Source organism: Takifugu rubripes, chromosome 14, assembly GCF_901000725.2.
Source record: "Takifugu rubripes chromosome 14, fTakRub1.2, whole genome shotgun sequence".
NCBI lineage: Eukaryota > Metazoa > Chordata > Actinopteri > Tetraodontiformes > Tetraodontidae > Takifugu > Takifugu rubripes.
In genome coordinates this window covers 4,830,517-4,858,211 of record NC_042298.1, presented here as the reverse complement: position 1 = coordinate 4,858,211, position 27,695 = coordinate 4,830,517, and the positions used below count along the sequence as shown (strand labels likewise).

General features: G+C 47.6%; 5 protein-coding genes across 19 annotated transcripts; 3 read left to right on the top strand and 2 right to left on the bottom strand.

Annotated features, from left to right (window-relative positions):
• Window positions 1-54: 54 nt before the first annotated feature.
• Window positions 55-10,342, top strand: kdm2ab (lysine (K)-specific demethylase 2Ab). The gene is made up of 23 exons (XM_011610608.2): window positions 55-264; window positions 608-648; window positions 1,737-1,875; window positions 2,450-2,528; window positions 2,615-2,661; window positions 2,756-2,934; window positions 3,043-3,149; window positions 3,220-3,313; window positions 3,404-3,557; window positions 3,645-3,760; window positions 3,915-4,041; window positions 4,118-4,386; window positions 4,478-4,555; window positions 4,635-4,895; window positions 5,094-5,222; window positions 5,456-5,542; window positions 5,762-5,986; window positions 6,093-6,122; window positions 7,162-8,153; window positions 8,232-8,395; window positions 8,488-8,634; window positions 8,711-8,926; window positions 9,012-10,342. Exons 2-23 carry the CDS (start codon window positions 613-615, stop codon window positions 9,191-9,193), a joined length of 3,858 nt encoding a protein of 1,285 aa, XP_011608910.1. The 5' UTR covers window positions 55-264; window positions 608-612; the 3' UTR covers window positions 9,194-10,342.
• A 99-nt stretch (window positions 10,343-10,441) lies between these two features.
• On the top strand, window positions 10,442-15,118 carry ankrd13d (ankyrin repeat domain 13 family, member D). The gene is made up of 16 exons (XM_003970270.3): window positions 10,442-11,251; window positions 11,385-11,520; window positions 11,601-11,725; window positions 11,817-11,862; window positions 12,043-12,186; window positions 12,265-12,454; window positions 12,531-12,597; window positions 12,669-12,750; window positions 12,908-12,969; window positions 13,047-13,177; window positions 13,266-13,423; window positions 13,584-13,697; window positions 13,781-13,953; window positions 14,028-14,107; window positions 14,433-14,666; window positions 14,728-15,118. Exons 1-16 carry the CDS (start codon window positions 11,168-11,170, stop codon window positions 14,789-14,791), a joined length of 1,890 nt encoding a protein of 629 aa, XP_003970319.2. The 5' UTR covers window positions 10,442-11,167; the 3' UTR covers window positions 14,792-15,118.
• A 236-nt stretch (window positions 15,119-15,354) lies between these two features.
• LOC105417353 (signal-transducing adaptor protein 1) lies at window positions 15,355-18,239 on the bottom strand. Of its 2 annotated transcripts, none has more exons than XM_029847508.1 (10): window positions 17,971-18,239; window positions 17,827-17,898; window positions 17,591-17,707; window positions 17,448-17,504; window positions 16,977-17,173; window positions 16,719-16,850; window positions 16,566-16,635; window positions 16,017-16,119; window positions 15,754-15,936; window positions 15,355-15,668 (listed from the first exon to the last, which is right to left on the bottom strand). In XM_029847508.1, exons 1-10 carry the CDS (start codon window positions 18,067-18,069, stop codon window positions 15,586-15,588), a joined length of 1,113 nt encoding a protein of 370 aa, XP_029703368.1. In that variant the 5' UTR covers window positions 18,070-18,239; the 3' UTR covers window positions 15,355-15,585. The 2 variants fall into 2 exon arrangements, with proteins under 2 accessions (XP_029703368.1, XP_011608912.1); XM_011610610.2 differs by having other exon boundaries at window positions 16,977-17,176; window positions 17,971-18,237.
• A 138-nt stretch (window positions 18,240-18,377) lies between these two features.
• On the bottom strand, window positions 18,378-21,876 carry LOC115252487 (paired box protein Pax-5-like). 11 transcript variants are annotated; one of them, XR_003890899.1, is made up of 11 exons: window positions 21,700-21,876; window positions 21,457-21,622; window positions 20,826-21,023; window positions 20,718-20,758; window positions 20,517-20,630; window positions 20,074-20,152; window positions 19,644-19,773; window positions 19,450-19,502; window positions 19,191-19,328; window positions 18,962-19,104; window positions 18,378-18,856 (listed from the first exon to the last, which is right to left on the bottom strand). XR_003890899.1 is itself a non-coding variant. In XM_029847789.1 (10 exons), exons 1-9 carry the CDS (start codon window positions 21,740-21,742, stop codon window positions 19,211-19,213), a joined length of 942 nt encoding a protein of 313 aa, XP_029703649.1. In that variant the 5' UTR covers window positions 21,743-21,876; the 3' UTR covers window positions 18,378-19,104; window positions 19,191-19,210. The 11 variants fall into 11 exon arrangements, 10 of the variants coding, with proteins under 10 accessions (XP_029703649.1, XP_029703650.1, XP_029703651.1 ...); XM_029847789.1 differs by having other exon boundaries at window positions 18,378-19,104; XM_029847790.1 differs by having other exon boundaries at window positions 18,378-19,104; window positions 20,529-20,630.
• Window positions 21,877-22,577: 701 nt separating this feature from the next.
• LOC105417354 (zinc finger CCHC domain-containing protein 7-like) lies at window positions 22,578-27,464 on the top strand. Of its 4 annotated transcripts, none has more exons than XM_029847184.1 (8): window positions 22,578-23,304; window positions 23,780-23,835; window positions 23,950-24,060; window positions 24,240-24,410; window positions 24,489-24,572; window positions 24,683-24,778; window positions 24,869-24,986; window positions 26,842-27,464. In XM_029847184.1, exons 1-8 carry the CDS (start codon window positions 23,004-23,006, stop codon window positions 27,294-27,296), a joined length of 1,392 nt encoding a protein of 463 aa, XP_029703044.1. In that variant the 5' UTR covers window positions 22,578-23,003; the 3' UTR covers window positions 27,297-27,464. The 4 variants fall into 4 exon arrangements, with proteins under 4 accessions (XP_029703044.1, XP_029703042.1, XP_029703043.1 ...); XM_029847182.1 differs by having other exon boundaries at window positions 22,578-23,382; XM_029847183.1 differs by having other exon boundaries at window positions 22,578-23,409; window positions 24,489-24,524.
• The last annotated feature ends 231 nt before the right edge of the window (window positions 27,465-27,695 follow it).

Genomic DNA, 27,695 nt, shown 5'->3' with positions numbered 1-27,695 from the left:
AGTTTGACTGCAGCAGTTGTAGTAGGGGGGCGGGACCTCAGCTTCTTTTTTTTCCTCTTTTGCGTGTATGTGTGTGTTTTTTGACCAGCTGAAAATGGCGGCTCGAAGCGTCGAATCGTCTTAACTTTCTCGCACAATAACAAACAGAACATTACACGCAGCCGCTAGCTCGCAACATGGGGGGAAACTCAACCGGGACACATCCAAGGCCGTAGCCCGGGCAAGACGTGGACCGCTGCTGTTGAAAGGGGTTAAAACGCGAAGGTAATGAGCAAGAAGCTCACAACTGTGGCTAATGTCAGTTAGCTAGCTTGCTAGCGTTAGCCGACCACTTATCAAAGGGATTGTCAAGTGAGCTGGACTCAAAAGCTAAAGGGAGGCAAACGATAAAATACTTATTTAAACACACGACTCGCAATGGAACATAGCCGCGCTAGTCTGCAGGCTGCAACGGAAGTTAAAGGCAAATGTCTCTTGTCGCCATTCTTCTGTAGCGAAAGCAGCTCACTCCGAATATTAGCTGTGCTGTGATCCTGGAGATGCGGCTCTGAGCGACATCCCGTCAAAATACACTTTTACTCTTTAACGCTTTCCCTGTTTGTTGTAGGTATTATGGAGGACCCACATACACGGTACAGCAAACGCCTGGTGAGTAGCTCGGACCGGCCGGTAGCTAAGGGATCCTTTAAACGTTTGTTTGATGTTTACAACAGTCGTCAAAGTGCCTCTTGTCCAAAACGCGTCCGTGTCCCGTTTGGGGGTTCTGACAGGCGGATCGCAGCCTGTTTATAACCGCGTTCGCCAAAGAGAGCCCCTCTTTAGCAGGTCGCCGCCGGTGGTCTTTGGCTTTATGAGTCGCCCTGCAAAGGTTAATGAACTCATCCGAAGAGTTCAGCGAAAAGTCAAGTTCACTGTGGGACTGTTCCCTCGCTACTGGGATTCTGCTTCCCCTCCTTCCATCCTTGTAACCTTTGCCAGGACGAAATTATTAGTTGGCCAGTTCCTTACCTTTGCTGTTAAAAGATCACCTTGCTCGGACACTCTGGGGGTCAATCCATGTGTAATAAATGTAGTTATGCCTTCCGTTGATGACGTAGTCATACCCGGAGCCATTTGTTTGTTACACCTTCATTTAATTGTTCCAATTTACAGATACTCAACCACTAATTATTGTCATTTGACGACATGAGAGCGCTGGTTGGTGTGTTTGCAGGCGATCACAAAGGTGGTGTTTCATATAAACACACATTTGTGGGCCAGGTGATGATGTGGGGGTAGATTGGGGGTGTTGTGCTTGATCCATCTGTCTATCCAAACAGTTCTTATTGGGATGAATGGCAGCAAAGACGTAAAGGGGGGGTCACTGAGTGAAAGATTAACCCCCCGCTATTGTGCGGCCTTATTGTTACATGCCCACTTGATTTGGGGGCAGGCTGACTGATTAGCATGGGCTTATTTTCTGTGTTTTTAGCCACAATTTGGCTGGGAACACAGTCTAGATTATAATTGGGTTTTTTGTTTTGATTACGGCTCTAACGTTAAGTTATACTTAAAAAAAAAAAAAAAAGTGTAAGCATTGTTGCGTTTTTTGGCTTGATTTTGTGTGCACGTTCATGCTAGACCTGTGACGGTGATGTAGGTAATATCCAGCTGTTCTTATATTGTTTTGAGAGCTGCGGTTCATTCTGTATTCCCACTATGAAGTTCCCACATCTTTTCTCTTCTTTCATCCCCAGCGGACGGGGACGCGGCGCCGCTACCAGGACGATGGAATTTCAGATGATGAAATCGAGGGGAAACGAACGTTTGACCTGGATGAGAAGTTGTTGTGCGACAGGTTTAACTCGGAGTTGATCAAGCACATGAAGGGGAACGGTAAATGATTTCACTGAGTAAACGGAATGTTTCACAGCCAATTGAGAGGAAGATACGCACGAACCATATGGCCTCAGGATAGTTGAGTTTAAATATTTGTTCAGTGTCTGTAATTCTTGGTGCTGTGTCCTAGATTGTATTTTACTTTATAGCAACATTTTTTGCAAATCTTTTTTGGATAATTCTCATCAGATGGTCGTCGTGAATGCCAGAACTGAACATAATTCATTATTGTCCTACAGTGATAAGAGCTGAGAGAGTTCTCTTGGTGGTTTGGTTTCCAAAATCTTATCGTTCTGGGCTGAATCTTTAATCCTTTGCTGGACAGTTTCTTCAGAGTTTTTGAAAAATCCAGTATGTTCCTAATTTATTCACAATTTAATTTAAGTTTATTTTGTCCCCTTGAAACACCATAGAGATAATTCTCATGGTAGTGAAAGTTTCATTCATTATACCTTTGAATCATGAGAGGTGGGGGAATTCCTTGAACTCAAGGACCTGAACCTTCAAGCACTGCTCAGACCTCCTGTTAGCTTGTCTACTATTTAACGGTGTCTTTTCATTTCCTGTCTAGAGTTCACGTTTGAATACATTCAGAGAGAAGGGCTCAGGGATCCCATTATCTTTGAGAACAGCGATGGCCTTGGTTTACAGTAAGTATTCCGGTGGTGTGTTAACTGTCAGAGATATCACATCCCAAGACGGTTTCTTTACGGATAACGTCTCCCCCCTCTTGCAGAATGCCAGACCCTGATTTCAGCGTGAGTGATGTCAATTTGTGCGTTGGTAAGTTTCTCATCTTACTGTAGGATATTGCTCGTATAATTTCATTGAATTGCAGCGCTCTCACTGGTGAAATTTCCTTTAAAATCTCTTGCAGGTAGTCGACGCATTGTGGATGTCATGGACGTGAACACCCAGAAGGGCATTGAGATGTCGATGGCACAGTGGCGACGTTACTACGAAACGCCGCCGTCGGAAAGAGAGAAACTCTACAACGTCATCAGCCTGGAGTTCAGCCACACCCGGTTGGAGAATCTAGTTAAACGACCAGCTTCGGTCAGTCCAACAATGGCTGCTTCGGTGTTTTTGGGCTCAGCCACAGCAGAGTTTTTTTATTTTTTATTATTAAAAGTCGAACTATCATCACGGGTTCTTATTGTACAGGTGGATCTGGTTGACTGGGTTGACAACATGTGGCCACGACACCTCAAGGAAAGACAGAGAGACTCCACCAACGCCATCATAGACATGCACTATCCCAAAGTACAGAAGTAAGTAAACCAGTATCATAAAATGCTTTGATTTGCCGTTGTTAACGCGCATTTGCACCATCTTCTTCAGGTACTGTCTCATGAGTGTGCAGGGTTGCTTCACGGATTTCCACATCGATTTTGGAGGCACCTCGGTCTGGTACCACATCCTGCGAGGGGCAAAGGTCTGAATCTGTCTTGCTTTTCTCACTTCCTTGCAAAATCATTTGAAAAGTAAATCGGCCTGCATGGAAACCTCACCACTGACCCTGCAGGTGTTCTGGCTGATTCCGCCCACGCCACAAAATCTGGACATGTATGAAAACTGGGTTCTGTCAGGGAAACAGGGAGACATTTTCCTGGGGGACAAGTGTTACGACTGCCAGAGAATAGAGCTGAGGCAGGGCAACACCTTCATTATCCCCTCAGGTGTGTTTCAGTGTGATATTTGCATGAACAGCACACATTTCCCACCCGGATAGGCATCAGCATCTTTTGGGTGTTTTGTACACGCAGGGTGGATCCATGCCGTATACACCCCCGAGGACACTCTGGTGTTTGGGGGTAACTTCCTGCACAGCTTTAACATCCCCATGCAGCTCAACATCTACAGCATCGAGGATCGGACGCGGGTACCTAGACTTTACCATATTATACTTATTTGGATGACAAACTATGCATGGTATTTCAGTCAACATTCGGTAGATTGGATTGTTTCAATATTTACTTTCCACAAAAATCACATTAAAGCTTCAGTATTACATTTCCCTCGCTGTTTTCCTTTAGGTGCCAGCAAAGTTCCGCTATCCTTTCTACTACGAGATGTGCTGGTATGTCCTCGAGAGATACCTCTACTGCCTAACAAATGTGTCCCATTACACTCCTGAGTTCCAAAAATATTCCCTTGGACTTGGTAAGAATTGTTGTCTGGTACGTTTCCTGTTTCTTTCTGAAATAGGCTTAAAACTCTGTCTTGCCTCTCTTGTCAGGATTGGCGCCGACTGACCTGGAAAACTACGATCAGTCTGGCAACTGCGCCCCCGATGGAGTCAACGCTGAGGCTGGGAGCATCGACGTCAGTGAAGATGTCAAAAAGGAAGAAGAAGCAACTGCAGTCAACAAACCGAAGCATGTGCTGACCAACTTTGAGATGGAGGGTTTGTGGAATCTTTTAGGGAAACTGGAGGAGTTGCCAGACCATAAAAAGTGTGTCCCTGATGGCATCAGGGATCCCTCAGCTTTGCTGAATAACATCAAAGTGGGTGCACATCATCTGACGGAGGAATCCCACTGCACCAGACTTTACTGCTGTCTTCTAATATTTGTTATCTTTCACCTCATCTGATCAGGCTGTATTGAAGCAGTGTGCTCTGGATGACCCTAAACTGTCCTACACTGGAGAGCCCATTGTCAAGTGGCCTGAGAGGGTGAGTTGAAACTAGCATTTTATTTTTTTCCCCAACACAAATTTGTTGCAGCTAACTCTCGGTTATTTCGCTTTCCCAGCCGGCATGGTACCAACCGCCAGCAGTTCCTCCGCCCGTCCTGTACCGTCCTCGCTTGGGGCCGACCCTGCACAAGTCCCACGGTCAGAAGCGCACGAAAAGCTCCTCCATCTCTGCGCTACGGCGCAGACGGGTGCGGTGTAAACGCTGCGCCGGCTGCTGCAGGAAGGAGTGCGGCAACTGCATTTACTGCCACGACATGAGGAAGTTCGGCGGGCCAGGGCGCATGAAGAAAGGCTGTATCATGAGACAGTGTCTGGCGGTGAGTCCTCAATCATGGTTGCTGTTTATACAAGAAGCCATATGCTGCTGACCTTTGACCCTGATCCAATTTGAAAGGATTTCAACTTCAATCATATTTACGCCTTTAAAAATTAAAAGAAAACATTGGAATGTAAAGTATTGAATTTTGATGTTGCGTTTACTCCAGAAGCTATTAAATTTTGATTTATTCCTCCAGCCGGCCCTGCCAAACACAGCCCGATGTGCCATATGTAGAGAAGGAGAATTTGATGAATCAGATCCAAGCACTTACTCGCTGATGGAGTGTTCTGTCTGCTCACAGATCGCCCATCGCCAGTGCATTAAGGTAACCCCCCCTCAGAGATGTTACGTCTTTTTTACCTGCCAGCTCTGTAACAGATGCGTGCTGGAGGAACAGGACTGTGGTGCTTATGTGGGATGAGCAGAATACAACAGCCCAATAAAATTTCCAGTCAGTGTGACAGTAAAGATTATCACTAGGATTTGTTGCCTTCAGATTTATTGATTTATTGTCAGATATTTTGGCAGCCGTTTAAAACTCGAATGTTTCTGCGTCAGGAACCCGGTGAAGGGAAGATCAATAAAGATCTGCCCAGCTGCTGGGAATGTCCCAAATGCTATCAAGGCAAGGACTCGGGATCAGAGGTACCAAACACACGCCTCAACCTGTTTCTGTTTCGAAATCCCGACAATTAAGTTCACCTCTCGGTGCCTTTCGTTATCAATAACGACTGCTAATGTCTATGTTACCAACACGACCTGGAGTCTATTGTAAGATCTACTGGAATGCGGCAGCCAGCAGGATTGAAAACATTGTCATAATTCTCTCTGAAGCACCAACACCTGTCTTGTGTTCCCCAACAGTCTTCCAGCGAGGAGGAAAGCGAAGAGTCCGAGGGATCGTCATTTCTACCACCATCGAAACTGGGCAATCGGGAAGGCATCGGCGTAGGAGAAGGGTTGAAAAAAGGGTCACGGAACACACCTGCGGCGCGGCCGACGGCTCCACCGCCTTCCCAGAAGCTGCTGCTGCAGCATCAGCAGAGCCGCAAAAGGGCGAGCGCACTGGAGCTCCGATTTAAGAAGAGGGTAAGGAGGGGGGCTTTTAAATGTGCACTGTTGTGATCAACAAGAGCAAGTCTGAGCGGTCTGAGAGACTCCAGCCTTTAGTTTCACCGCTTCTCTTCCATTGCAGATAAAACTGGAGCGCAGCAAAGTCTTAATGGTAAGATGCATATTAAAATGTAACATCATTCATTTTCCCTGCAGTTCTGTAGTTTTGGATAAAACCAATTAAATAAACTTAAAAAAGGAACCGTAATTAAGTACCGTAATTTCTGGACTACAGAGCGCACCTGATTATAAGCCGCATAATCTAATTTTTAGAAAGAAAATCAATTTTGTACTTATACAAGCCGCACTGGATTATAAGCCGCAGGTATCCCACGTAGTAATATGAAAAATTAGATCGAAAACATTCAGTACCAGTAGATGTTTTTATTACCGTAAGAGACGAGTCACTGACCAGTGACAGACAGGTAAGAAACAACAGCCACTCTTTTCACTTGTATGTTTATACAGAGAACTTAAATCCAAATTTTATCACATCAGGATTTTTAACCTTTAATTTAATCCACTTAGCAACATAAATATATTGTACCGGTAAATGCTTTTTTCTTTCGAAAGGTGTCTGTAATGCAGCTACCTTGAAATATACGTTTGTATCAGCTACACACAAATTATGTTGTTTATGGTTTTTTACTCAACAATGAACAATCTAAACTCCCCGATGGCCCATCTCTAAAATCTTCTATTTTCATCGCGGTGGCGATTGCTTTTGCCTTCAGTCTGATTTGTACAGCGGAAACACCGCGGCCGCTTGCTCTCTGTGTGTTGACCCAGTCTTCCAGAACGTTTTCAAGCTCGGGCCACCTGCGATGTTTACGTCTAAAAGCTTTTGTCATCTTTTTGCTTTGGATCAGTTCTTCGGGCGGGCGTCTCCACGAGTGATCGCTTTTAACTTAAAAGTCCCATCATATGCTTTTCTTCTAGTATTTTCCACGTTGATGAGAGTTAGTAAAAATGACTGATTCACAATAGTTGTGATAGTGCGCCACGAAAAAACCATAAATAAGCCACACCGTAGAATAAGCCGCAGTGTTTAAAGTGTAGGAAAAAAGTAGCGGCTTACAGTCCGGAAATTACGGTAGTCACGTTTGTTAAAATGTGCAATATCTTTTTTTTAACCGCCCTCATCTCCGCAGAAACATGCACGTCTCGATCGTTCCCCCAGGCTGCTGGGATCCAGGCTGCTTTCCCGGCTGCGCTCGCCGACAAGCACATTATCTCAGGGCAGGGGGCGGGGCTCCCCTTACAACGGCGCTCCTGGAGGAGCAAGGTCATTCCAGCAGCAGCAGGCGTCCCACAACTTGGTGTTGGAGCCACTGGGGGAACCCCGCAGAGGGAGGGGAAGAGGTGTAAGGTTGCGGGGAGGCGGGGCAGGAAGAGGAATCGTCCGAGGAAGAGACCTGGAGGAGGAGAGCGAGGACAGCAGCAGCAGCAGCACCAGCAGCAGCAGCAGCGACGACGACGAGGCAGAAGAGACGGGACAACGCAACGGAAAAGGACTGGACAAAGAGAACCAGCCTGACCTGAGTCAGGGGCGAGCAACCAAAGACGGAGAGGAGGAAAAGATGGAGGTGGGAAACCAAAACAGTGGAGAAGAGGAGGAGGAAGAAATGGAGACTCAAACGGGTGGAAAAGACGGCTCGTATTATAAAGTGACGCTACAGAAACCCAGCAGAGCCGCGAGGGACCCATCAGCCATTGTCCCCAAACTGGAGGCCGTCACTCCTCAGACTGCCACGTCTACATTACACAACCAGAGCAGAGCCCTCAGCAGACCCCCGATCAGAGACCGCGGACCCTGTTCTGATCAGCACTCCAACAGACACAGAACCTCACACGCCCACAGCGAACATGCGGTCCAGCGGAGCTCCCGTCCAGAGAGAGCGGAGAAAACCAAGCCCAGCAGAACCACTAAGCTGGGCAACGTGGGCTCCAGTTCTTCAGCTTCTGAGCTGGGTCACCCCCGCGTCCCCCTGTCCGCTCTGCAGGAAGGAGGGAGCGAGGCAGACAGGGAGAACGGCGGGGCCGGGCCAGCCTGCGAGAGAGAAGTGTGGGTCTCCGTCTTCCGTTATCTAAGCCGAGCGGATCTCTGCGTCTGCATGGCCGTCTGCAAAAACTGGTACAAATGGTGAGAGCTTTTTCTTTTCACTTTGGAATCCACAATTCTCTGCTGCAGGTTCCAGTCAGAGCGTGTTCTCCTCCGCAGGTGCTTGGACAAGCGGCTTTGGTCACGGATCGACCTGAGCATCAAGCGCACCGTCACCCCTCAGGCTCTCACGGGCATCATAAAGAGACAGCCGGTCACGCTCGATCTCTCCTGGACCAACATTTCCAGAAAACAGCTCAACTGGCTTGTCGGCCGCCTGCCTGGTACTTTATTAAACACAGACTCATTTAAAAATGAAAGGTGGGGGGGGCGTGGGGAGATCGCCTCGGACACAACTGTCGTCTCATTTTTGCAGGGCTGAAGGATTTGATGCTGGCAGGTTGCTGCTGGTCGTCTGTTTCGGCTCTCTGCTCCTCCGGCTGCCCTCTGCTGCGCTCTCTGGACCTGCGGTACGCAGACGGAGTCAAGGACACTCAGATCAGGGATCTGGTGACCCCTCCGGGTGAGTACGGGGTACGCTCACCCCCCCACCTGTTTCCCTAACCTGCTCTCTGAAGTTTCCCCCGCCCGTTCTCCAGGCTGTGACAACCGTAGTCAGCTGCGGAACATGCAGTCCCTGCGTCTGGCGGGCCTGGACATCAGCGACTCCACCGTGCGCCTGGTGATCCGCCACATGCCCCACCTCACCAAGCTGGACCTGTCGCACTGCAACAGCCTCACAGACCACTCCATCAACCTGCTGACCGCAGTGGGCTCCTCCACCAGAAACACGCTCTCGGAGCTCAACCTGGGAGGTAAGCGCGCGCGAGCCCGTGCGGGAGGCGGGAGGCGGGAGCCGAGGCCGGCCCGGCGTTGACGTGTGCGCCCGTCTCGTTTCAGGCTGCAGCAAGCTGACAGACACCTGTCTCAAGTATCTCCGCCGCCTCTCCTGCATGTCGGTGCTGGACCTGCGGGGCTGCAAAGGCGTCTCCAGGAAGGCGTGCGAGGCCTTCATCTCGGAGCTGTCGGTCAACACGCTCTACTGCCTGTCGGATGAAAAGCTGATCCAGAGGATATCCTAAAGCCCGCCGCCTCCCACTGCTGACGGCGGACAGGGCGCGCGGTCCTGATGAGAGTCTGCGTGCGTCTCAACGGTCACGTGCACTTGTACGATCGAGATCGCTGACTCGCATCCGAGGTCAGCTGAAGGGTAAAAACCAACAAAAAACACTTCTTTTCAAGTTTCAGTACTTTTTCTTCAGGAGACTCAGGAGCACTAGACGTCGTTCTTTTGGCGATGAGCGCGGAACATCTCTTTCTTCGCTGGGAGCGATAGAACCCGCACAGATGTCGGACCGTGCTGCCGTCGCGCCAGGAGCCAACAGACACTTTTAATCTTCACACTCGGACTAGAACTGCATCCTTGTTGCTGTTGAAGTCTTAATCATCCTCCCACTTCAGTTTACATCCCAGTGCTCCACATTGCTTTGCCCAAAGGGGGTAAATGTGAAACGATTTATGCACAGCCTGTTTATTTTTTCTGGACGTTACCGCGGAGCAGCCCGCATCACCACGCGTCAGTCGTCCAGTGATGTACTTAATAAGCATGCACGGACAACGAGTGGATGCAGTATAAAGACCCAAGGAGACAGTGTGAGAAGGCAATCGTCACGGCAACGAGACCTCACCCCGAAAGGGCAGGTTGCAGTTTAAGAGATAAGCCAATGAAAAGTTGTTGGATGGATGAACGGTGCATCTTCAAACAACTGTTAGACTTCAGGTGCTATTATTTCCAAACTCCTCAGTCACTTTGGTTTTGTACAGACCTTCAGAACAAACGCGTTCATGTTCCAGACAGACTTTCCCAGTCCTCTTTGATACATGTTTTTGTTTTTACTGAAAAATCTACTTTCCACTGACTTTCCCAACCGCGTTCACGTCAGCGTAGGGGTGTTTCATTTACTTTGAGCGGCCACCTCTCCAATATTTTCAAGTGTAGTGGTTCAATATCAGAGGTTTCCTGCCTGCCCGGCCATATCCTTTCAAATTAATATAAGTATATAGATATATACTTTTGTGTAAATGTGTTTTCCTCTTTTTCGAGTATCAAATCGGGGATTCCTGTAGCATTGTAATTATTTTCCAAAGCTTTTTTGTTTGTTTGTTCCACTTTATTTGTGTTATTTTTCAAGAAAAATAATAATAAAAAAAAAAAAATGCGTAAGGACGAGGACGCGTTTGCAGGCGTGCGTGTGTGGCCGGGGTCTGCCGGACCGGACCGGACCGGACCGGGGGAGCCGCTCCACCCAGCTCCACCCAGCTCCACCCCACAGGAGGAGGGAGAGGCCACGGGAATAAACCATCCTCCTCCGCTACAGCTGTTCGCCTCCAATGACGCCTCCGCTGCGACCAAACGGAGCCGGAATTACTCGCATCACCTTTGGCGACTGGATCACCGCCATCCTGCCGGTTCGCCCCCCCCTCCCCGCGTCGCCTGACCTGGATGTGAAACCGAAATAAAGGCTGTGTCGGTCTATTTTGACGGACCGGGACAACCGTGAGGAGGGCTAGCTAGTTCCCAGCCGCTGGTCTCACGCGTTCCTTTGACACCGCGCATCTGTCGTGGGTAAATGAGGATAGCGGGTGGAAAGGAGCAGTGTTCAGGAGGGCAGAATGGCAGACAGGTGCAAAAGCCAACAGGAAACGGGCTTGTTATTAGCAAGTTAGCTCCCCTTAGCTTTGCTAGCTTCTAGTTAACGTTAACTTCATCAAATTAGTGGGCTGAGTTAGCTGGGCTAACTCAGCCCACTAATTTCAATAGGCACACGCAATCTTGTAGATTTATTCCCTTCAGACCAGGGTTATCTACGCGGAGGGACTAATTTGGTGATGGTTTTTCCCGTGGATGCGCCTTTCTTTTAAATAACCGCCCTCGGTTGTGGTCAACTAAACTAGCTTGCTAAACCAGCGCCTTGTTCCAGTCCGGTGTCACTGCAATCTCTTGGCTGCAGGAATCTTATTGCAAGCTTAGCCATTGCACTGTCAAGCGGTCCACAATGGCGCAAGAAGCCTTCCCTTTGCATTTTCTCGTCTGGAACAATCAGTATCTGGAGCTCGACCGAGAGCTGCAGAAGAAAGAGGTAAGTCGGGGCTGTTCGCAGCTGGACGATGGTGGGATTTTTCCTTTTCACCCCCCCCCCACAAAAAAACCCCCCGCGTTGGACGGGTCGCGCTGCATTGCGCTGATGCTGCTCTCCGGATTCGGTTCCGCAGCAGGATATGGAGCGCCTGGATCCGAGGGGGCGCACCCCTCTGGAGCTGGCGGTGTGCCTGGGCCACCTAGAGTCCACCAGGGTGCTTCTCAAACACTCCTCAGACCCCACACACTGCAACACACAGGGCTGGACCGGTGAGTTTTCCCGGTTTTAAGGAATGACTTTAAAGAAACAAGGGAGACCCGCTGTCATTAAATGTGGACGTTTGGCTCAGTCTTGCAGGAGGCCGTAAGCACTGGGGACCCGGAGCTGGTTCAGCTGGTGCTCCAGTACAGGGACTTCAAACGCGCTACCGAAAGACTGGCAGGCATCCCAGAGCTGCTGAGCAAACTCAGACAGGTAAAACCTGCCCCGCCATCCCGAACCTAGTAAACATTTGTTGAAAGTTTGTTTTGTGGATTGATGGAAACGTTTCCCTGTTGGTTTCCAGGCTCGGGACTTCTACGTGGAGATGAAGTGGGAATTCACCAGTTGGGGTAAGTGTGTCCAGCGGGGGCGTCTTCACAGAGGTCACTTTCAGCACCAACAGTAGGTGGACAGTTCCCGGAGTGATTCCGCTTTGCTTCCAGCTCTTCCCAAACGGCTCCTCCCGTCCTTTCATCGGCTGTTTTCACCAGCCTCTTTCCTAAACCTCTTGCCTCCATCTTCCCCCCCAGTCCCCCTGGTGTCCAAGGTGTGTCCCAGCGACGTGTACCGGGTTTGGAAGAGCGGCTCGTGCCTCCGCGTGGACACCACCCTCCTGGGCTTCGAACACATGACATGGCTGAAAGGACGCCGCAGCTACATCTTCAAGGGCGAAGGTGCGGCCGACGCCGACCCGCGCTATTAACCTGCGCCGGCGCCGGCGTTTGACGCGCCCCTGGTCTCCTTCTCTTCAGACGACGGCGCTGTGGTGATGGAGGTCGACCACGAGAAGCAGGTGGTGTACACGGAGCCGCTGGTGCTGTCTCCCCGCGACGCTCCCTCCCTCCTGGCCGCCATGCAGCCCTCCCAGGAGAACACGGCTCAGAGGCTGACGTCACCCATCATCGCCACGCATCTCAACACGCGCAACATTTCCTTCGAGAGGTAACCCGGCGGCGCCGGAGCCATTGTGCGCCCGCTGCAGGGGTCCGCCTCACCACCTGCCATGCTTTTATTCCAGGAACAAGTCCGGGATCTGGGGCTGGCGTTCAGAGAAGACCGAGGTGGTCAGTGGATATGAAGCTAAGGTGACTCACTTGAGCCAGTCTGGAGTTGCTTTTGCTTTCTGCTCTTGAACAGTTTGTACGCGTGTGTTCAGGTGTACAGCGCCGCCAATGTGGAACTGGTGACGCGGTCAAGGACGGAGCATCTGTCCGACCAGGATAAGTTAAAGAGTAAAGGTAATTCTGTGTTTGGGAAGCCGTGTAAAAAAAGACGGCAGAGAGAACCGATGGCATCGTGGCAATTTTGAGGACGATTTCCGCGAGTCCGCTATCGCTTTATTTGGGTTCTAGAACAAGAATAGAGTAAAGATTTCACCACATTCTTCCCTCTCAGGCTCCAGGACACCTCTGCAGTCCTTCTTAGGCATTGCTGAACAGCACACCACTCACAACGGGGTAAGAGCCTCGGCCTCGCACACGCCATCTTTCTTTGATCGCAGCTCACGGCTCTGCTCTTCCGTCTCTCCCCCCAGAGTAATGTGTCCCAGTGTGCCAGCCCTCACAACCCCACCGCCATCACCGCCGAGGAGTACTTCGACCCTGAGTTCGAGCTGAACGGCCGGGACATCGGACGGCCCATCGAGCTCACCAGTAAAGTCCAGAAGTACGACACGAGGCAGCTGGTTAGCACGCCGCGTAGCCCTTGATTGTTACGGCTCAGGGTGAGGGTTGGTTCTCTGTCCCCTCTCCAGGTTTAAAGCCACCCTGTGGTTGAGCGAGAGCCACCCTCTGTCCCTGGCCGAGCAGGTGACGCCCATCATCGACCTCATGGCCATTTCCAACGCCCATTTTGCAAAGCTGCGCGACTTCATCACTCTGCGCCTCCCGCCAGGCTTCCCTGTGAAGATCGGTGGGTGTGACGGGTCACACAACCGGAGGGAGGAGCCCTCTGTCTTCATCACAAATATCGTTGCACTGCTCCTGTTGGGCTCCCCCTAGTGGTGCTTCTCAGTATCGACTAGAGGTGTGGAGGTGTCTGGCTTACCCACTTGAACCTGGCTGTTTTGCAGAGATTCCCCTGTTCCACGTGTTGAACGCCAGAGTGACGTTCAGTAACCTGTGCGGCTGTGACGAGCCCGTCAGTTCTGTGACTGTGCACAAACTGGAGGGCACCGACAAAGCTGGTGACTTTTGTTGTTTTTTTTGTCGGATGTTGTTCCAACATTTAAAAAAAGGAATCTTCAACTTTTTAAACACGCTCTCGCAGGTCACTCGCCCCCGCCCTTCCTGTGTGAGGTGGACCCCTCGGTGTTCGAGCCCCCCGCGGATTACACCACCCTCGGGCCGGGCCGCAGCGAGCCGATGAGGGACGAGGACGACAACCTGCTGCAGTTCGCCATCCAGCAGAGCCTCCTGGACGCCGGCACAGAGAGCGACCAGGTGGGAGAGCTCCATCACCCCCTCCTTGCTCCTCTGAGACGGAAAAACGAAATTCTAAGGATTTGTGGTTCCAGGTGACCATCTGGGAGGCGCTGACCAACAGTCGTCCGGTGCTCCAGAGTCCGCTGTACGAGGAAGATTCCCAGCTGGAGAGGTGATCCGACCGTCGTGTATATATCTGGATTACATGAAATCCACAAGGGATTGAATCTGTGAAAGGATTTCTCTGGTGCAGCCTTGTTTAGTCTGAGCTACAGTAACGTTCTGGGTCAGGAGTTTATTGGAAATGGGCTTTTGAAGGCATCACAAGCGTTAACTTCTTTGTATTCTCTCTGATCCAGGAGAACATGTGGTTAAGGTAATTTAATTAAACCTCTTTAAATATAGTTTGTAGATTAGCTTCCCGCCCCTCACGGGAGCATTATTCCCACTCCTGCTGCGTGGACGCCGGCAGTCACACGCTCCTCCTCTGTTTTCAGGGCCATCCAGGAGTCTCTGTCCATCTCGCTGGCCGGCAGAGACCCGGAGGACGGGGTGGACCCCGGCCAGCCCCCCTCCGTCTCCCCTTTGGAGAACTCCAGGAACTCCCTGCTGTCCTACAGCGCCGTGACCGAGTCGCAGCTGTCGGGACACATCGGCGTGGCGTCCAGCTTTGACGAGCAGCTGCGCATCGCCATGGAGCTGTCCTGTCGGGAGCAGGAGGAGCTGGACAGGTGAGGGTGGAGATTAAAGCGAGGGTGTGCGTGCTGATGGATGACGGGAGATGCTTTGCAGGAGGCAGAAGGCCGAGGAGGAGGAGCTGGAGAGGATTCTGCAGCTGTCGCTCACCGAGAAGTGACCCCACAGCCGCTGCTCCTCCAGGAGCCGCCCTCTTAATTTATTCACTTTTATTTAATTTGTTCTTTTGTCTTTTTTTTTTTTTTAAACTCCCAGATGTTAAGTTATTTCCAGATGTTTGGTTTTTCTCACAGGAAAGAGGAGCGAACAAGCATATAAGAGTCGTGGGCGTCAGGGTAGAAACGCTTAGAGACGAGAGGAAGTCTTTGGTTTTTTTATTGAGTATTTTTCACCATTTGATGTCTTTTATGAAGTGATGAATAATCATTTAGCCTATAACGTAATTCCTGATCATAACGCAAGAGGTTGGAGTTCAATAATGTGGAATTAAAAAAAAAAAAAGGTGATTATAATATTTAAATGTTTATGTTGGATTATGTGTGGAAAAATAAAGAACAATCTTCATCCTGAGTTTTGCATCTGTGTTTTTCCTCCCCTCATCTCACACATCAGCAAGTTTAAAGCTGCTGCTTCCAGGCTTAAAACCAACAAATAGGAACCATTTTAATAGATCACGCAAAGAGTAATTGGTCTAAAAAAAAAAACAAATGCTAAAATGTGCAGGTCCCTGATTGATCACAAATCAATATTTAAATGCTTGATTTCCCACCTAAATACCACCTACATGGCGTAAATATTTTACACCTTTAAGGAAACTGCATTTAATTGAAGTGTAAATTTTGTAATAAACAAACGTATTCAATTACTTTACACCAGTAAAGGTAGTCAGACATCACCCCGTCTGTTTCTGCTCCAGAACCTCTGATCTGCCTGATTTGATGGTTTTTATGAGTCCTAGTTCTCGTAGGGTCGCTCCTCCTCGTCCGCGGAGGTGTAGATGACTTTCTTCCAAACTCCATCCTGGTCCAGGCGAGCCGCTGCAAAAGGAGACCAGAGCGCACAAACCGTCCTCTTACTCTCCCGTAAAGCACACCGGAGCTCATGGTGTCACCATCTACATACGTGTCTCCCCCAGTTTGAGGTCATCGGTGATGTGACTGTCAGGATACACGTATCCACCATCCACGGCCTCTGGAGGTGGGAGATCTTTAGCCTCCGGCTGCCGCCTGGGCACCACTTCACACCACGGTGCCAGTCCAGGGTGGAGCGGGGTGGTTCTGGTGTCCCTCGGAGGAGTCGGCAGATCTGAGGCGCCACAGAAAGGAGACAGTGATGTGAAATGAGACCAGAAGGGTCTTCATGGGAGCGTAGAGTTGGAGACTGACCGATCTGGGTGTCGTACAGCTCAGACGGGCTGTAGGGAACGAGGCGGAACTCTGTCCTCTCTTGGAAGTATCTGACCACATCATGCAGGGAGGACACAGTCACCTGCAGAGGACGGAGCGTCACAATTTACTCTTTATTTGTTGTGGCGAAATGACTTCACTCAGCATAAATCACTCAGTAATCTTATGAAAAATGGACACACTTCTATTGTTGTGAACAGCCAAATATTCCCTCTTCCTGTTTTCTGTAAACAATTTTATGATGTTAAAGTTTCAAGTCATTAATGTCATTAAAGTTAATTATAATTTCAACTAAAGCTGCTGAAACACTAGAGAGAGGGTGTCCTGAAAGTTTTTAGATTTATATATTTGCACGTAGCAATTTGAAAAAACCCAAACTGTTCTGATATATTGTATCAGGCATAAAATCAATATTCAACAACATTGATTAGCAAAACAAAGGTTATTTGTTACTCTATTTGTAACGTCAGGTTTGTGTTCCCCATAAATCGGATTTTCTGCATCAGTATTTGACAGACTGGGACTTACTGGTATGTCCAATCTAATGATGAACCCTGATTTAGTGGAGCTCACTCTGTAGTTCTTCATCACGTGTCCACTGAAAGACAGATTGACCTATTATAGCTCCTAATACTATATGATGTTCATGTAAACGTGCGTGCGTCCGTGTGAGGCGGCGACCTGGGCGTCAGCAGTCTGAGGGTCACGGCGTAGCTGTTGGCGATGTTGGACGGACGCATGATCAGACCTCCGTTCTCGGGGTTTGCCTCCAACATCTGCTCGGCCTCCTGACGACTCACCCTGAAGAAACACCTGCAACAGCGAGACGTAAAGAGAGAGGTGTTGCTGGTACTGGTGCTGGTGCTGGTGCTGGTGCTGGTGCTGGTGCTGGTGCTGGTGGAGGGGTTCTGGTTGAGCTGAGAGAAGGATCCAACTCACTCAGGGAAAACGGTTGAGCTTTCAGTCCTGTCTGTGGGCTTCTGGAGGAGGTTGGAGGGGGAGGCCGAGGGTAGAGGCGCCGGTCTGGGTGGAACTGGAAGGGAAGGCAGGGGTTGAGTCCGTCTCCTTTCCTGGGTCAGAACCTCCTGCAGCTTCAACACCTGACCAGGAAGCAGCTGGACTTTGCTGGGAATCTCCTTCTGTGGGGAATGTGGGGAGATTTTCCACATCATGACCCAGTGATCAACCAGGAAATATCAACCTTGGATGAGATCATAACATCAAAGTTATGACATCTATAATTAATAATCCATTGATGGAGCAGAGCGTGTTTGAGTTCTTGTATGTGCTTCAGTGAGCACCCAAATCCATATTCTTCTAGCAAAGTGAGGACACTTTGTGTGGTCAAAGGACCTTGTGTGTGTGTGTGCATGTGTGTGTGTGTGTGTGTGTGTGTGTGTGTGCCCTTACCTTTGCCACGGTCAGGATGTAACATCTCCATTCCTCTCCACTATCGGGATTTTCCATCTGATTTTTCCAATAGAAAATGATTTTAGTTTGTTTTTTTATATATATTTGATGTGCAGAATCATGAAAGAGGATCAGCGTCCCACCCTCAGCTGCACTTTCTCTCTTTTCATTTTGAGGGTAAAAGTCACGGGGATCCTCCTCACATAAGGAGAATCTAACTGAATAGACTCCAGCTCCTCCAGGTCCAACTTCTCTGTGTACTGACAACACACACACACACACACACACACACACACACACACACACACACACACACATTCTTACATAGGTCTGCAAATGCTTTAAATGATCTCATTTTGAATGAATCACGTTTCTTTACTGTTTCCTGAAGCTCATCCTGGTACAGGAATATCGTGGCTCCCCTCAGCTCTGCGTGGTAGCCCTTAAAATCCTGAAGGGAACACGTTGAGTCATTCACATTTGGGGCAACCTGCAGTTTTTTTCTCTCCCTCTCTGTCCTCACCTCTGCTCTGCATCTCTTCAGCAGGTATCCAGAGTAGTAGAGGGGCAACGCTGTGATGGCCACCCTCCTTTGACAGATAAACTTGAGGTTTGAAGACATCTAAACCCTTGTTTCTCCTGTAGCGACGAATCCGCGAATATTTTCTAATATTCCTGAATCAGTAAGAGAAGCAGCGTTGCCCCTTTGAGCCGTTGAGGCTCTGAGAAGGAAATGTGGCAGGGGTTTACAAAGAAGGAAGTCATTTATATGTATGTTAGCCAGCACTTACTCTGAACCTGAACTTGTGACAGTACACACACACACAAACAAACACGCACACACACACACACAAAATGTATTAATTATTTACCTTTGGATGAATCATTACTGCAAAGTTTAATATTTGCGAACACGGCTTCACCACAAAGATGATTAACCACAGACGTCGATTCAGACGTTGTGTTACAGTATGAGAAAATAAACATCCACATAATTCACAGAATCCATTGTCTGGATGAACATGCAGGAAGGGTTTCCCAGTTTTCTGATGTGACACTCAACTGACGTCAACTCAAATGTCTCCGTTCAAGACGTCGCAGCAGCACAAAGACTGACTACCGTAGACTGTGGGAGGAAATGAGGACTGGCGAGGAGGAAGCGTGCGCCTGTACCAGCCGGCTCATCCGTTTATGATGTAAATGTGTCTGTTTTCCACTTGGAGCGCCTGGACGACTACCTGCTGGCCTCAGATTTGATTCTCGGTGTCTCTTTGACCCCCCTGGTCCCTGTGGTGTCTCCCATCCCCTCTGTTAATCCCTCACACTGAGGCAGGGAGTCCATGGAGAAGAAAACAGGGCCGCTGTTCTTCATCATGGGGCCTATAATGATGTTCCCTCTCAGCCACCGGCTGGGGGAAAATGGCCACATGGCGACACAGATCAGGTATAATATGCTGAATTAATGAGAGGACGGTGAAACTGCAGGTGCACACAAAGAAATGATGTCCACACACCAGGTCATTGCAATTTGACTCCCTCCAGTTGAGACTTCTGCAGCGGAAGACAATTTTTAATAAATCGGGTCATCAAATTTAAGATTCGGACAATTTTTCCTCTGACGTCATCTAAACTCTTCCTCGGCCGTTGACACAGGAGCCTGAGAGGGAAGACAGAAGAGAGACATCTCTGTTGTTGCTCAAGCAGAACTTTTGTGAGGATGGCCAGACGCTGACGTTGACTGACCCAGTGCATCTGGATCCTGATCAGCTGGTTGACTGGGACAGAAGCTGCTCCTGGACACAGAGGGGAGGCTGGAATCTGACCTTTCCCAGGCGTCGGCACGGAAACAGTGCACGCTCTGGTAGCATGAGACATCGCCCACTGGAAGACAACCCCCACCGTTCCTGTTTAATTTCTCCTCTTAGCTTTGCTCCCACATTTGCAATGTTAAATTTCCCTCATAATGGTGATGACAGAGCTGTGCATGTGCGTGTTTACCTACAGGGTTTCTACTCTAATGGCTGCAGTGATGGAATGGTGGAGGTGCAAGTGGGCCTGTAATGAGAGGCAGAGGTGATGAGGAGGCGCAGAGAAGGCAGCAGCCTGGGGCGCTGTGGTGCCTCTCCTGCTGCAACCAAAGCAGCATCAACACAGGACCACCAGGACCACTGATCAGTGTGATGTGTGGTCTGTTACCATGGAGAATCCACCATAATCCGAGCACCTGCAGCTACCGCACCATATTTGAGCGTGGGTGGGATCGTCTCTCTCGTGTATTGTGCTGAACTTTGATCCAGGATGGCACGTTTTCATTTCTCTGCATGTGCTAATTATTTTAAATGAAATGAGAAGCTTGAATATCATCACGGGGGAAAAGAAATTACATTTTTGTATTAGATTTTAAAGGTGTCGCTATGGCTGGAAAAGACAGCACTTTTAACAATTGAAAAAGCTTGTTTGGGAATAAATAATAAAGTCCTATTAAACAAGAAAAATCGATTGGTGGATGTATGGAGGCACATATACTGTATTCCACATATACAGTATACTTTAAAGGGCCGAAATCTGTTGTTTCCAAATAAATCTAAAAATATAAATGCATTGATTTGATAAGAATAAGAATAACTGATGATGGCTGTGAGCTTCAGAGCGGAGAGGAGCAGAGCTTCTGCTGGAGATGGGACAGGTGGAGGGAGGAGGAAGATCTGGGAGTGAGAGAAGGAATGGCAGCATGAAGAAGGTTTGTGGATGACCTTGAAGGGTTTTGATCACAATCCAGAATTTTACTGGGAACCAGTGAGCTAATGCTAAAGTTTAATGAAGATGTAGAGTGAGAGTGAAATAAATCCAACAAAATGTAAAAGAGAGAATGTATTTGTGTTCCTGCCCCTTTAACATGTGACCTAAATCGACCATGCATAATTTTCACTGAATAAAGTCCTTTTTTTTCCTGTGAAGTGTATTTAAGGCTATTTCTGATGGACCTCACTACACTTTATACAACATATCAAACTCTTCAGTGAAAAGGGGAAGTAAAGACATGAACAGAAATATAGTGAACTTATTTACAGATGTCTCCACCTCCTTTACGTTTGCGGCTGCACTTTCCGATTCCCAGAATTCCATTCATCGCACAGGTGGGCTCAGAGGAAGAATAGCCTGTTCCCATGGCAGCAGACGTTTCTGGTGTCAGGACAGGTCAGAGGTCAGTTACAGGTAGACTGTGCAAAGAATACGGCTGGTTTGTAGAAAGTAGGAGGAAAAACGTACCAAATTCATCCAACTCAGCTTGGTACATCTTTCTAATGATCCTGCAGGGACAGGAGGAGTAACTCCGTAACCTTGGAAACCATCACATGAAGAAAACTGTCAAAGAACCTGTTTATGGAGCTGACGCTGGGCACGTTTTCGTTGTCACACACTCGCTCCAGCAGCAGCCGGTCTCGGATCTCTCGGGCAAACATGCCAGGATTGATGCGTTTCAGGTGCAGGATGGTCTGCACGACTCTGGGAGTCGCTACTTTGGGTTTGGAGCCTCCCATTACTGCTGGTCTGATGCTTCCTGTCTCATTGTATCTGTCATGGGGTCAGACTTTTAATGTATAGGTATTGATTAATTCAATAAAAGCCAATAGAGGCCAACCTTCAAATTTGTATCAGCCATATTTAAAATCAGCTGGACCGTTTAAGTAAAGGTGACATTACTAAATATTCCAGTCACACAAAAGATCTCAAACGATGTGTTTTATGCTAATGAGCTTATCATCAGTTACAATTCAGTGATCAAATTATTCTCATATACATTTTTTAAACAAAAATCTTGCATGAAGAAAACAGGTTAATGATAATAAACCATCCATCCACCCTTCCATCATCCATCCATCACATCTTTTTAAACTTTTGAATACAACATTTAATTGAAATCTAAGGTGATCTAAACGTGTAAACTAAATGTTGAATCATGAATCACCCAACAGCGCAGCTTGGGAGACCAACAGAACCGCTTCACCTGGCCAGTATTTTGCTGACACAGCCGTGACTGACGCGCAGCCGGCGGGAGATCTCACAGGGACGCACGCCGCGTCCGGCGAGCTCCACGATGCTCTGCCTGACCACATCCGGTAAAGGACGACCGTTAATGAAAACCCCGCCGAGCTGGTTCACCCCGCTGTGTCCTGGTCACCCGAGAAGTGAAGGAAAATTTGGCTTCATCTCCACCAACTTTCACTTACGAATTGAACTCGGTACTTACTGTGCGTAAAGGTGGACGGCGCCTGTTCGGAGCACGCGTCCATGACAACTTTTAATTCCAGTTTTAAGTTCTGACTTTTTCAAGCATATCCTGTTGCTTTCTGTAGGATTTTTGTTCAGGTTTAAAGAAGCCTGATACAGCAACCATTTGCGACAAGAGAATTTGGGTGGACGCACGATTCAGTGCGTCCCTGCGTTATCTCCCTCTCTCTGTCCCTATATATACATACCCCCCCTCCCCTACATACACACACACCGACTTCTTAAACAGTCATTTCATGTGTCTAATTTTCCCTGAAAGAAAACGTTAAAAAACGAAGGTCATCACAGATCCTGTTGGTCATTTAATACATACCAGGGAACTATTATTGTTGGGTTTATCTGTTTCTCTTCAGTCGGTCGGAGACTGCACTTTAGTAATCTAGTTCTTATTTAAAGAATATTTTACTTAACTTTAATTAAGGGTACACTGGTGTGGAAAACAATACATTAGATGTTAGTGAACAGATATTTAAAGCTTTATTGTGTAAATCAAATGCCAGGTAAAACCAAACAAGCAAATAAATTAGACAAAATCTAATAAAACATACAGAATAAATATAATCAAAGCAAACACTAACGTTCATATAATCAAAACGAGCCCCCCCCCAAAAGGAATATGCAAAGCAAGTTTTTTTTATAAATGAAAAAAACCTTCTCAATCATAAAACAGATGACAAACACCATAAATGACTATGTTAAATACTTTAATAAACATTTGATGGCATTATTGATTTAATATATATATATGTACTGATTAGTACTTTAATTGTTTTAATAATGTTTACAACGGAATGGCAAGCAAAACTATTCCTGCGCAGCGACAAATATAAACTGGTATCAGTTTTAGTTGGCCAACACAATTCGCACGGAAACGCCGGGTAACCCTTCAACCACATTTCTCCCAGAGTATAAACAGAAAAGGCCGCTGAAAAGCCTTTTCAGACTGAATAATCTGGACAGCGCCAAAGCAAACCTCGGTCTAGGACAATGATGATTTACAAGGGAAAGGTATTATCTTAAATACCGCAGTTCTTTCAGGATCGTCTTGGCTACCTTGCGTTAGCATGGCGTGTGTTAGCCCCATGTGTAAGTACACTTTCAAGGATCGATATCATAATTGAGCGTATGATGAAGAAACGCCGAACCTGGACAGTTAAAGCGTGGCCTTACGCAAGTAGCAGTTTGGACCCACACGTTAAACGGGACGTTATCTCAGTTGGGTAGCAGTTCCGTGAATGTTCACTTGGTGGTGCTGTTTCCACAATGGATGTTACTCCAAGAACCGGAGACGGAGCTGATGGGGACGGCTGGGAGGACACACTCTTTATCGAAGGCGCCAGTAGTTCAGATGATGAACTGGACTTTGACATCGGGAACCATAAACATCGCAGGACCAGCTCTAAACAGACAGCAGCCCTCAGTGTTGAAAGGTCTCCTCCACTCCTGCTGGCATTCAGCATCACCTCTGGACCGAAGATGAGGGACGACAGCCCGAGTCCTGCTTCCAGTTTGGGTGCACAAGCTGAGGAGGAGGCCATTGAGGAGTGGATGATCCTGGGAAGAGGTGAGCAACCGGGTGACTCCAGCATCCACCTCAACCTGAGCTATTGGAAAAGCTCTGAGGAAGACTCTCCTGATGAAGGTGCGCCTATCCTTGATGGTGCCTTGGGTATGCATGACAGATTTCCAATGAATAACATAGGATTAATTAACCATTTTATTCCTTTCCAGATGTGTTTGAAATGACTCCATCATCCATTTAATGTGTGTATGCATACTAGAACTCCAGCTTCCATAAACAACCACTTTGTCTCATTCTGCCAGCCAGTGGCTTCACTTCCTTTCACAACTTACCTTCAGTTCGCTAAAGCGTCAGGGAGATACAGGCAGAACTCCTAATAAGTCCTGCGTCTATGCCATGTGTAAAAGTTGTTTTTCATTGACTATTTAACTGCAGGGGTGGTGTGTCTGTAATATCCTTATTAGAACCATAAACATTTGAGCTGTGGTGGACAAATTCTAATCATTACTCATTATAGGTCAGTGTGGCAATTTAGAAACCAATTCCTGCTGGGCTGTATCAGAAAAGGACAAGGTAATATTTCCCTTTGGTGTTAATATTTTTGCGCATGTGGTGTAGTGCAATTGACTAAGGCGTAAACGATCATGGCTGATGACTTTTCTTTCATGCCATCTCATTTTTATCCAGGGTGACACCGGTAAGCTGCTGCCTGTGAGGTATTTTGTGCCCAGCCGTTCTCAGATCTGCAGCATCTGCAACAGGACTGGACACCTCAGCAGTAGCTGCTACTACCAGAAGGTGAAGGAGTGCTCTCACGAGCCTCTGTGTTGACAAATATATCACATGGTCATTAGCAGGGCGAAGTGGATCTTTCTGCCTCTCACTGCTGCCACCTGCTGGTTTGTGTGTTGTGTTTCGGCATTTGTTAACGTTTCCGAGTCCTGACTCTTCTAATATTCTTGTCCACATTCCGGCAGAAATCTCCTATGTGTATTCTTTGCGGGACCCGGGGCCACGTCTGTCGGGACTGTCCGAGCCGACCGTGCTCCAGCTGTGGACTGCCCTCGCACGTGCCCGGACCCTGTAAAAGGCCTCCTGTGTGGAACCAACATTGCCAACGCTGTGGCGTGGCAGGACACCTCCTTGATGTGAGTTTATTTACAACGCCTTTATCTTCCCTTTGCTAAATTTCTGAACTTTCTCATCATCTTTCTGTTTTTCCGCAGGCCTGCCCCGACACATGGAGACAGTACCATTTGACAGTAAGGCAGCGTGATTGCACTTTTCCTCCCATTCTGTCAAAAAACGTAGTAAGCAATAAGTTCCATATTCAAATAAGGAGCAGAGAAGGAGAGCTGTGTCAATCTGAAGAAATAAAGATTCAAAATGATGTAAAAATGTCCCTCTGCTTTTGTTCCAGGTGACATTAGAAGTCCCACTCAGGCCACATAAACAGAAACATAAGAAATCCCGTAGTTACTGCTACAACTGCTCTGGGAGAGGCCATCGTGGCCATGTAAGTTTTTACTGAAGTCATGCAGTTTTGGTTTTTTTTCTCTCGCTTTTACCATCTCTAGTTTTTCATTTGATCTTTTGTCAATATCAGGAGTGCACCAAGAGGAGGATGGTGAGTGGGACCTTTCCATCAGTGCCCTACGTTTGCCACTATGACACCATCAGGGACGTCATGGGGCATCACACCAGGATGCAGAACAGAGTCAATGGTAAGAAAAATGTCCTCCTTTAAATAGGAAATGTGTTCGATTAAGTAAAGTAGTCATGCATTTTTGTATCACACTTGTTTTGATTCCGACATTGCAGTCGTGTAACTGTAGAACCTCAGAACTTCCTTGGGTGCATTTATAACAGATCTGATTTGATTTCCCTCCGTTCGTATCCTCCCATCTCCTGGGGACAGTACAATATTTGGGAATCAGGGGTATATATAACATCCTTAAGCAGCAGCTTTTGTGCAGCATCAGGTTTCAGGTTTTGCTGCTCCTTGCTTCATTGTGAATTTCATGAATTCTGCGGACCGGGTGAATATTGAGACGCACCATAAATCCACCTTGTAAACCTGTCTTGGATTGCTGCGTTGTACATCAGAAGATAGAACAATTGATCCATTCTTCCCATCATTCACCCAAACTTCCTGTCTTTGTAGCTGTGTCGCAACATTCTGCAGGACTGAAAGAAAACCCAGACTTGTGTGCGTGCGCTTACATGCACCTCTGTTGTTGCTATGATGCCACTCATCAACCTGCAATATCAGGAAGGTGTTGCTGCTCTGGAAGCACTCATCAGTTTAACGCATGGTTGATACGGTCACGTTTGAAGGGTGAACTTCTGAGATGAGCGTGAGGCTGGGTGAGAGAACTGTGCTGAAACGTGTTGACTTCGCTGCTGCTGGTGGAGGTTTGGATGTTTGTAGGCGCTTTAGTAGACAATGCAATATCAGCAGAAGCATGTGGCGTGTCTCATCTCCCATAGGATTGCTTTCCTTTCAGTGAGATTAAAATATATTTTGTAGAAAACACATGATTATTTCTCAGGTTGCACCGACACGTCGGAAAATGTGGGTATCGGTTGATATTTGCCGTAGTGCCGCTAATAGCTGTTCTCACTCATCGTGTGTTTTCTGACTGATCTGTCAAAGGTGCCTTCAGGGTGTGAAATTTTCCTCCAAAGATAGTGTTGTGGTGGGATGAATGACAGTTATTCTATAGCAATGATTTCCTTTTTTCCCCCTGTGGAATAAATAACAAAACACAAAGCGATGAATAAAAACAGAAAACACTCGGTATGGGTAGATAACGATTCAAAAACTGATATTGACCAGTATTTCACGATCAGTTCCTCTCTAACTACTTCAGAACGTCTGCTTTTATTGCTTATTATAGAGTGCATGATGACTTTAGTTGTTGCTGGCTTCTTAAATATTTGATATGCCTTAACACAACTTTTTACAGTCTTTACCTGCTTGCTGTAGCAAAGGCTCACTCTTTTAGTTGATAAAGGGGTATTTTAGTCTTTACAATGCCTGAGGCCATCCCCTCCAATTCTCCATCTTAAACAGTTTATGGAATGTTTATATTCGAACCCATCATCTATTTAAAAGTTTTACTGTTACGCTCCTGGCCCGGGTGTGGCCAGCGGTGCACCTGTGGCTCAGTAAATTAGTTACAGGTTCTAAAAGCACATAATCTAGAAAACAAAGCAGCAACAGTGGCATTCTTTTTTCCTGTGTAAATATTGATCAAATCAACAGACTAACTAACTAACTGACTGACTGACTGTATCTATCCACCCACCACCCATCCTCAATTTGTATTTAGATACAAAAGAAAGAACTTTGTTTCTGTCATTCACTTAATTATAAAAGGCTCGAACTGGCTCATTTACAAGCTGCCCAACTGTATAAAACACACCCAATGTGCACTAAAATGCTTGTTTATTAGATGAGCCAAAACCGATGCATTCTGCAGTTTAATCATCTGACAACCTGGAGTTTAGCCTGGTTTAAGTGGCTTTTAGTTGCGTAACGTTACAGCACTCTCTTTCTGTTGGGGCTGTTTCCAGAGCTGCTGAATACTGCATCTGTGCCTGACCTGCAGCCCCCCGAGACCACAAAGAAAAGCGACACGGGGAGCCAAACAGTCAAAGAGGGGAGCAGGGTAAAACCGGAGACGCTGAGCCGAGCTGGCAGGAGAAAGACGTGGCCAGAGCGAAGAAGAGAGAGGCGGGAGGTAAAGAGGCTGAGGAGGGAAGCTCAGGCCAGGCGGGAGGGCACGGTGCTGGAGAGATCCCCAGAGAACTACGATGAAGATTTCACTGCAGGCTCCTTCAGTTCCCCACTCCAGGGTCACTGGCACGCTACGGACTCTCCACGCAAAAAGAGAAAGGGGGAGGAAGGAGGCACAAGGACTAGAAAAACGGAGAAATGGAAAAAAAGAGGTGGAATTAAGCACACAGATTTTTATAGCGACGCTGAAAACTTTAATTCTTTAAAAAGAGTGCAACAGAGAAGAAGATAATGGCTGCATATTATACGCGTAATAAATCTTTCTTAGTATTCCCCATTAAAACATCTGATGTGCTGGTGAATTTACTAGCTCCTTTGTATTGTACCGTGTTTTTTGGTTGTTTTGTTTTTTAAAGAATGCACTGTATTCACGATGTTTCACCATAAAAGAAGTCTTTGCAGCGCTGCGTGAATTGGAAAATGACCAGAATTGAAAACACAGTGCACACGATGCGCGTCGTGGTTGGTATGACCAGAGCTTCGGGATATCTGGAGCTTGCGTTAGTTACCTGGAAACCAGAACGACGCCTACGGTTTCCAAACCTTTATCTTGTAGTACTTCTGCTATGAAGTATTGAATTATTAATGTCCTGGGCAGCTGCCCGCGGTTCGCCAGGACGAAGCAATCAAC

Bases quoted from the DNA above. Each gene is read 5' to 3' on its own strand.
- kdm2ab (XM_011610608.2), top strand. From the start codon at position 613: ATGGAGGACCCACATACACGGTACAGCAAACGCCTG. The intron at 649-1,736 runs GTGAGTAGCTCG...TTTCATCCCCAG, and splicing joins CACGGTACAGCAAACGCCTG to CGGACGGGGACGCGGCGCCG. The intron at 3,761-3,914 runs GTACCTAGACTT...GTTTTCCTTTAG, and splicing joins GCATCGAGGATCGGACGCGG to GTGCCAGCAAAGTTCCGCTA.
- ankrd13d (XM_003970270.3), top strand. From the start codon at position 11,168: ATGGCGCAAGAAGCCTTCCCTTTGCATTTTCTCGTCTGGAACAATCAG. The intron at 12,187-12,264 runs GTGCGGCCGACG...CCTTCTCTTCAG, and splicing joins CTACATCTTCAAGGGCGAAG to ACGACGGCGCTGTGGTGATG. The intron at 12,455-12,530 runs GTAACCCGGCGG...CTTTTATTCCAG, and splicing joins CGCAACATTTCCTTCGAGAG to GAACAAGTCCGGGATCTGGG.
- LOC105417353 (XM_011610610.2), bottom strand. From the start codon at position 18,069: ATGTCTTCAAACCTCAAGTTTATCTGTCAAAGGAGGGTGGCCATCACA. The intron at 17,899-17,970 runs GTGAGGACAGAG...TGTTCCCTTCAG, and splicing joins TGAAGAGATGCAGAGCAGAG to GATTTTAAGGGCTACCACGC. The intron at 17,505-17,590 runs GTGGGACGCTGA...TGGAAAAATCAG, and splicing joins GAGAGAAAGTGCAGCTGAGG to ATGGAAAATCCCGATAGTGG.
- LOC115252487 (XM_029847789.1), bottom strand. From the start codon at position 21,742: ATGGACGCGTGCTCCGAACAGGCGCCGTCCACCTTTACGCACA. The intron at 21,024-21,456 runs GTGAAGCGGTTC...ACCCCATGACAG, and splicing joins GTCAGCAAAATACTGGCCAG to ATACAATGAGACAGGAAGCA. The intron at 19,329-19,449 runs GTAGGTAAACAC...GTTGTCTTCCAG, and splicing joins GCCATTAGAGTAGAAACCCT to TGGGCGATGTCTCATGCTAC.
- LOC105417354 (XM_029847181.1), top strand. From the start codon at position 23,004: ATGGATGTTACTCCAAGAACCGGAGACGGAGCTGATGGGGACGGCTGG. The intron at 23,836-23,949 runs GTAATATTTCCC...ATTTTTATCCAG, and splicing joins CTGTATCAGAAAAGGACAAG to GGTGACACCGGTAAGCTGCT. The intron at 24,573-24,682 runs GTAAGCAATAAG...CTTTTGTTCCAG, and splicing joins CCATTCTGTCAAAAAACGTA to GTGACATTAGAAGTCCCACT.